This window comes from Mizuhopecten yessoensis, unplaced genomic scaffold, assembly GCF_002113885.1.
Source record: "Mizuhopecten yessoensis strain PY_sf001 unplaced genomic scaffold, ASM211388v2 scaffold10783, whole genome shotgun sequence".
NCBI classification, from domain to species: domain Eukaryota; kingdom Metazoa; phylum Mollusca; class Bivalvia; order Pectinida; family Pectinidae; genus Mizuhopecten; species Mizuhopecten yessoensis.
The window spans coordinates 70487-79238 of NW_018408719.1; the positions used below are offsets into that span (position 1 = coordinate 70487).

An 8752-nucleotide genomic window follows, 5' to 3' on the forward strand; every position below is an offset into this window, starting at 1 on the left:
GGGGGGGGGTCATAGCTTGAAGATATTTAATTTGAGATCGTGGTAGTGATCTTCTCCAACACAGACGGCACCAGAGTTGGAACCCGGTCTAGCCCTGCTGTACTTTTTTTCCACTTAGAACACTGATGTCGATTATACATTGTATATATATTTTCATCTTTATTATTTCTCATAAAATTCCCCCAAGGTATCGTTTTCTTTTCAGATTTATTAAAGCTATAGTTACGCTGGAACTTAGTTACAGATTTATTACAGTTATAGTTACGCTGGAACTTAGTTACAGATTTAATTAAGCTATAGTTACACTGGAACTAAGTTACAGATTTATTAAAGCTATAGTTACACTGGAACTTAGTTACAGATTTATTACAGCTATAGTTATGCTGGAACTTAGTTACAGATTTATTAAAGCTATAGTTACACTGGAACTTAGTTACAGATTTATTACAGCTATAATCACGCTGGAACTTAGTTACAGATTTATTAAAGCTATAGTCACGCTGGAACTTAGTTATAGATTTATTTAAGTAATAGTTACACTGGAACTTAGTTACAGATTTATTAAAGTAATAGTTACTCTGGAACTTAGTTACAGATTGATTAAAGTAATAGTTACTCTGGAACTTATTTACAGATTTATTAAAGCTATAGTTAGGCTGGAACTAAGTTACAGATTTATTACAGCTAAAGTTACGCTGGAACTTAGTTACAGATTTATTAAAGCTATAGTTACACTGAAACTTAGTTACAGATTTATTACAGCTATACTTACACTGGAACTTAGTTACAGATTTATTACAGCTATAGTCATGCTGGAAATTAGTTACAGATTTATTAAAACTATAGTCACGCTGGAACTTAGTTACAGATTTATTACAGCTATAGTTACACTGGAACTTAGTTACAGATTTATTACAGCTAAAGTTACGCTGGAACTTAGTTACAGATTTATTACAGCTATAATCACGCTGGAACTTAGTTACAGATTTATTAAAGTAATAGTTACTCTGGAACTTAGTTACAGATTTATTAAAGCTATAGTCACGCTGGAACTTAGTTACAGATTTATTAAAGTAATAGTTACACTGGAACTTAGTTACAGATTTACTAAAGTAATAGTTACTCTGGAACTTAGTTACAGATTTATTAAAGTAATAGTTACTCTGGAACTTAGTTACAGATTTATTAAAGCTATAGTTACGCTGGAACTTAGTTACAGATTTATTAAAGCTATAGTCACGCTGGAACTTAGTTCCAGATTTATTAAAGCTATAGTTACGATGGAACTTAGTTACAGATTTATTAAAGTAATAGTTACTCTGGAACTTAGTTACAGATTTATTAAAGCTATAGTTACGCTGGAACTTAGTTACAGATTTATTAAAGCTATAGTCACGCTGGAACTTAGTTACGGATTTATTAAAGCTATAGTTACTCTGGAACTTAGTTACAGATTTATTAAAGCTATAGTTATGCTGGAACTTATTTACAGATTTATTAAAGCTATAGTTAGGCTGGAACTAAGTTACAGATTTATTACAGCTAAAGTTACGCTGGAACTTAGTTACAGATTTATTACAGCTATAATCACGCTGGAACTTAGTTACAGATTTATTAAAGCTATAGTTACGCTGGAACTTAGTTACAGATTTATTAAAGCTATAGTTACGCTGGAACTTAGTTACAGATTTATTAAAGCTATAGTCACGCCGGAACTTAGTTACGGATTTATTAAAGCTATAGTTACACTGGAACTTAGTTACAGATTTATTACAGCTATAGTTACGCTGGAACTTAGTCACAGATTTATTACAGCTATAGTCACGCTGGAACTTAGTTACATATTTATTAAAGCTATAGTCACGCTGGAACTTAGTTACAGATTTATTAAAGTAATAGTTACACTGGAACTTAGTTACAGATTTATTAAAGCTATAGTTACGCTGGAACTTAGTTACAGATTTATTACAGCTATAGTTACGCTGGAACATAGTTACAGATTTATTACAGCTATAGTTACGCTGGAACTTAGTTAAAGATTTATTAAAGCTATAGTTACGCTGGAACCTAGTTACAGATTTATTAAAGCTAAAGTTACGCTGGAACTTAGTAACAGATTTATTAAAGCTATAGTTACGCTGGAACATAGTTACATATTTATTAAAGCTAAAGTTACGCTGGAACTTAGTTACAGATTTATTAAAGCTATAGTTACGCTGGAACTTAGTTACATATTTATTTAAGCTATAGTTACGCTGGAACTTAGTTAAAGATGTATTAAAGCTATAGTTACGCTGGAACTTAGTTAAAGATGTATTAAAACTATAGTTACGCTGGAACTTAGATAAAGATGTATTAAAGCTATAGTTACGCTGGAACTTAGTTAAAGATGTATTAAAGCTATAGTTACGCTGGAACTTGGTTACAGATTTCGGCAGTGGTACGAGGATCCTGATGTTTGTATATCGGGGTTCAGTTACATTGTACTATATAATATTTTAAACATGTATGTTCCGGATTACAAGGAAAGCTATCGCCGCCCAAACTGTAGATACAAACGCCTTCCAGTCGTCTTTCAAAGTCGAACCTGAAACGATGTAATCCAACGCTTAGTTCTTTGCCGTGTATACATATTTAGTCCGTCATTTGGGGAGGATGTATAATATCTTGATCTTGAAAACACTAAACTTCCACACCCGACGGGAGAAAAAAGAGAAAGGAGGGAAGAAAAAACGACGGGAATAGAAAGTGTAAAACAAACATTGAATGTGGTAAAAAAAATCGCCAATATCTACATGTATCAACCCAAGCATCATTTTTTAAACGAAAGTATGAATATAAATCGGAATAACTAAAGTATGCATATAAATAGGGATAACTAAGGTATGCATATAAATCGGGATAACTTAAGTATGCATATAAATCGGAATAAAGAATAACAATAGTATGCATATAAATCAGAATAACAATAGTATGCTTAAAAATCAAAATAACAATTGTATGCATATAATTGAGAATAACGATAGTATGCATTTAAATCGGAATAACAAAAGTATTACTTTTTTACATCCAAAATTTGTCAAAAAGCTTATTTTCGTGTAAGCAAATTTTTAATTTAAAAACTAATATTCAGCAGAAACTATGGAAGTTAACAATCTATAACAAAATTACCAATTAAAAAGGCTTTTATACATGTACTTACAAGTAGGTACGGACATGATGTTTATACTATTTACTTTCATAAAGGTTTGCATCATCAATTTCTTACTATCATTTTTTTGGTTTTAATTTTAGAAAAATGACAAAAAAGAACCTTGCAATAAAAAAATGCTCCGCGCGAATTGATTGTTTATTTAGACACAGTCTAAGCTCTAGATATGTTTTAGCTTGTTCTGATATCCAAACTTGGTGAAGGTCAGGATTTGAAGTAGCAAGGATAAAAGGATAATGATATATCTCTGAAAATGTACAATCGTCCCGGGATGAGAACTGAAACCATCTGTTTGCCTGGACTTAACCAATTTGCAATGTATCTTCTACAACGAAGTCTCTTACACCGTGCTTGTATTTAAGAGCAGGAATGTTAACGAAACCGTATATATGTCAGTGGTGGAAGGGGTACCTACATTTAGACAAACATATATACATAGTGTTACTGGTGTACATTGGTATCAATAAATGAGTATGTGTGTTATCGTTATTGTACAACTAGATAAGATAAATAGCACATGTTTGTACATGTAGGTGATGACATGTAAACAAAAGCAAGGTCGTTTAATAGCGGGACCTTTTGATTATTTGTCCGAGAGTCCGTACCATTTTATCCGGTTCCTCAGTTTCAATGAGGAAACTATCCCACCGATTCCTGTGTAAGGAGGGAAGGGGAATCGATGAACACACACGAGGGGACAACATTGCAGTCAGCTTTATGACCCTATTTTAATATCCACTAAAAGGGTGGAAGGGCTAAACATGTTACCTGTCCCTCTGACTGCCTGTAGTATCAGAGTGTTATAAACATGTTACCCATCCCTCTGACTGCCTGTAGTATCAGAGTGCTATAAACATGTTACCCATCCCTCTGACTGCCTGTAGTATCAGAGTGCTATAAACATGTTACCCATCCCTCTGACTGCCTGTAGTATCAGAGTGCTATAAACATGTTACCCGTCCCTCTGACTGCCTGTAGTATCAGAGTGCTATAAACATGTTACCTGTCCCTCTGACTGCCTGTGGTATTAGAGTGCTATAAACATGTTACCTGTCCCTCTGACTGACTGCAGTATTGGAGTGCTATAAACATATTACCCTTCCCTCTGACTGCCTGCAGTATTGGAGTACTATTTTTCGAAACGTATCCATATTTTCCGACAGCTGATTTTAACTGACTCGGCACATTTTGGCTTAGTGAGTTATTTCAACGGTGTAGAGTCGAGACACCGTTGATTTGCACTCTTTCCTTGACAAAGGAAACAGACGTTTTCAAAAGCTCGCAAAATACTTTTTTTCAATTACTGTTTTGTTCAAAACAAAGTTACCATTCATTATTCAATCGATTGTTGCATTTCTTACTACATTTTCGTTTCAGGAAGTTTTTTTTAATTTTAATTTTAATTTTTTGGTTATAAAAATTATAAAAATATCAGGTATTAAGTATAAAAGGTATACTTACCAGATGATGTTAGCGGTTGGCTATTGCTTCGAAAGTCTCCACAGATGGGAAAATTCTTTGGTTTGGCGGGATACAACTTCGGGGATTCGACTATCACCATCCCCATACCGTTAGTGTTGTGTAGGTCGATGTGACAGTGGAAAAACCAGGCACCAGGGTTGTCTGCCTTGAATCTGATGACGACGTAGCCGTGAGTAGGGACGATGATGGTGTCCTTCTGTGCAGTATCGTTTAGAACGAGATTTGGCACGTTACCTCCATTCCAAGTCTCGTTAGCCCATATCGGAGAGTTACAATACTCTTTTGATCCGCGTGAACACGATATATCCGGTGTTGAATTAGTCAGGATTCCATGAGAATCATACTGGCCAAAACCCATCTTCATGACGTAAAATGAATGTCCGTGCAGATGCACGGGATGTGACCACCCTTTACCCCTCCCAACGTTGGTCAATGTAAACTGATACACCTTCCCATTCTCAATGGTCTGGGTGTACGTGCACGAACATATTTTATCGTCAGCGCAGTTCGAATCACAGACAGTAGTCAGGTCTTCCGGCTGGGAGTATAACGGTGCTATAGGTGGTACGAATTGATGACCATTCACCGACCCTGGTGTGAAACCATGTTCACCTGGGAAGGCAAAGTTAAAGAAATACTCTTGGTCGACTTTGGAAACATCTTCTGGGGCGGAGTTAAAATCGTTTGTTCTAGCGTCATTGTACGTCAGACAACTTTCATTTGCTGATGTTGGAAGCAGATAAGGACAGTTAAATATCACGCATTTGTTTGTCGCCGTACATCGATTCCTAACAGGTTTGCTCGGATTTGGGTTCCTTGGCTTCTTTTCTCTGTAATGGATAATAGCTTCTGCCACGTGGTATTCACCACGTCTTGCGATTTCGCTTTCGACTTCCAGTGTCTCTGCAACCAACAAATAGTCATCTGGGGACTGGTTTGTCAACAATATAAAGTCATACCTTTCTCCTGGGTTGATAACGAACGATTCGACAGTAATGGGTTTCAGTGCAAAACCATCAGAAGCCACAACAGTTAATGTCGGATGTCCTTCAACATATACACGGAACGGATAGAGTGTTGCTGCGCTGATCACTCGGAAAGTGTAATTCTTGTTAGCGTCCACTTCAAACTCGGTCAACGGAGCCTGGTTATGCATACTTGGTGTTAGGTAGTAACGGCCTTTACCGTTGACTATTCCTGAGTGGAATTTGTACCTGCTGTACATACCACCGTCAACTGAATTTGTTGTTACGTATCGAGTCTTTGGATTCTGATTCTGGTTAAATACTCCAAACAGCATACGCTGATACAACGTTGAAGCGTCATCATCGTGGTTCCAGTCTTGAATCACAGCCACAAACTCTTCATCGGTTGCAGATGGGAGTTCTTGTTTAGGGTACACGATGAGAGCTCCATAGAGCCCCATAGTGCGCTGATCACCGATATGAGCGTGGTAAAAGCTGGTACCGTGCGGCTTAGCTTTGAACTTGTAAGTAAACTCTTGACCGTGACCTAGTGGACATTGGGATACCATTGCTACTCCATCCGAATACGGGGTTCCAAGTTGTTGCATACCGTGCCAGTGCACCGTAGTGCTATCTGTGTGCATCAGATTTCGGACGTGAATGATCAAAGTCTGGTCCTCGTACGCCGTTATCTGTGGACCCGGGAACAGGCGATTTATGGCAATAACCACACGAGAGGTATTTCCATCCAAGGTCAGTATGAAGGGAAGGTCATCCGAGTTAGCTATCGGGTTGTTCTCAGTAGAGTTGAATCTGTACAACCGGCCACCTTTAGAAACCACAAGCGATTTTTCCTTTTCATACATCATGGTAAGTCGGTGTTCGATGGTCAGGAAGCACTCGCAGATGTCCTGACCTTTCCTACATGTTTCTGGCAGACAGGCAGGAATTTTACCTGTTCGAGTGTCCTCCCAGTGGTCCTGACTCTTTACAGGAATCACCCCCATGACAAGTAATAGCAGGAACATGGTGCTTGTCGGAGCCATCTAAAATGCAATATGTCATCAAAATTTAGAGTTTACAATTATATTGAATTGATTGTAAACTGTAATTGACATGCGCTGAATTAAGATAAAAGCGTCACGCTACACCCTGCAATGCGTTCTTACATTTTAATTTGCATCCACTGGACGGTTTTTTATGACTGAATATTAACAATCATTATTAAAATGACATAGAATTGATTAAATTATATTTTAAAGATGTGTCGCAAAATGCTTCAGATTGCTAGAATTCAGTGATTCCCAGTGGTTTGGAGGACATGCCCAACGTCCCTATTGAAGAACTTATCGTCTTTGTTACCTGTACATAACCCTTCGAAGTAAATTACACATTCATATAACTTAAAATGTTGGCACCCCCCCTTCCTTAAAATGTACTAGATTCGACCCAATTTCTTAAATTTCTTCAGCAAAATGTTACAATGCATAGCTGAAAAAATATCACTTTTTCGGATGACTTGTGTAGTTAAAGGTGTGTGTGTGTGTGTGTGTGTGTGTGTGTGTGTGTGTGTGTGTGTGTGTGTNGTGTGTGTGTGTGTGTGTGTGTGTGTGTGTGTGTGTGTGTGTGTGTTAAGGTAAGGTAGGATTTGTCATAACGATTGAATTGCTAGCGGGGGGAGGGGTGATTGAAAGGGGTCGCTTTAAATCAGGGTAGGATTCGCTATAAGGATTATGTGTAGTAAGTGGGACGGTTTATAAATAAGTAGGGAAATATTATATTTATCGACATGCTATACTGTAAAATAATAAACATTATTCCTTCAATAGGTAAACAGTTGATGAGATTCATAACGGTTAGGGGAACTACCAAGACGAAGGATAGGCCTCCGACGAAACACAAATATTACGTTCGTTCGCTAGTAGACAATCTTATATTGTTTATTTTTAATATCTAATGATTATGTCAGGCATGCTATTTGTAATTCACATATATCACATCGTATATGTATCACATCACATATGTATCACGTCACATATGTATCAAATCACATATATATCACATCACATATCATATGTATCACGTCACATATGTATCAAATCACATATAAATCACATCACATAACATATGTATCACATCATATATGTATCACATATGTATCACATCACATATGTATCACATCATATATGTATTACATCACATATGTATCGTGTCACATATTTATCACATCACTAATAAAATCTACCTGTAACTGAGCGAGATCGGGTTATCTCAGTCGAGGGCTAGGATCCTGTAACAAAATCTCAACCGAGGCGTAAGCCGAGGTTGGGATGTTACAGGATCCTAGCCCTCGACTGAGATAACCCGATCTCGCTCAGTTACAGGTAATTAATTAATTTTTTTTGCAAATTTTAAATAAAAAAAGTATTCAATTTCGCCATTGTCTATCCGTATCCCGTCGGGGCCTCAACCAAATACGGCCTCTTCACTTCTAAAGCCAGGTCTGTATGCTTCCGCGTAAACAATGTAGTTCGTCCTTACAAAGAAGAAAACGTAATTCACAGTGAAGATCAAATTGTATCTACAATATTAGGAATCTAACAACATTAAAACCGTACATAATAAGAAGAATATAATGCAGAAAGTCAATTTCGAGCCGATATTTATGAGTATATATATACCCTATATGACGTCACAGTTCGAATCAAAGAAACTTGTTGCCACGAAGTCTTTGAAGGAGCTTACATTTCCTCGTCACAGAGTCTGTTATGATTAGACGTCTGAATCCCCGAAGAGGTGGATTTACCACTGGATTAGTGTGATTGTTAACTGTGATATTGAACACACCGCCATGGATAACACTTCCTGTAAACAAAGATCTTTCGGATGTCTGTTGAGCACACATGTTGGATTGTCGGTACACACATGGGACGCGACTGTTTTGAGCTCGATCTGTCAGATTGTTGTCAGTTGTGTTACAAAGCATAGGCGAAACGCTACTTTGTTGTGCACTTGTCATTGCCCGGTAATTGTTCAAAGAATTCGGATTTTTGTGACCGGTGTTTTGTACTGCCTGTGTGTCAGGGATGTCATT

The 8752-nt window shown here is 37.1% G+C and overlaps 1 protein-coding gene across 1 annotated transcript; it reads right to left on the bottom strand.

Annotated features, from left to right (window-relative positions):
- Window positions 1-2487: 2487 nt before the first annotated feature.
- Window positions 2488-6700, bottom strand: LOC110462403 (laccase-6-like). The gene is made up of 2 exons (XM_021516354.1): window positions 4673-6700; window positions 2488-2587 (listed from the first exon to the last, which is right to left on the bottom strand). Exons 1-2 carry the CDS (start codon window positions 6684-6686, stop codon window positions 2499-2501), a joined length of 2103 nt encoding a protein of 700 aa, XP_021372029.1. The 5' UTR covers window positions 6687-6700; the 3' UTR covers window positions 2488-2498.
- Window positions 6701-8752: the final 2052 nt, after the last annotated feature.

What these genes read in the sequence shown, in the direction of transcription:
- LOC110462403 (XM_021516354.1), bottom strand. Translation starts at nt 6,686, where the DNA reads ATGTTCCTGCTATTACTTGTCATGGGGGTGATTCCTGTAAAGAGTCAG. An exon ending in CCAACCGCTAACATCATCTG is followed by an intron (nt 2,588 to 4,672) that starts GTAAGTATACCT and finishes ACATCGTTTCAG; the next exon opens with GTTCGACTTTGAAAGACGAC.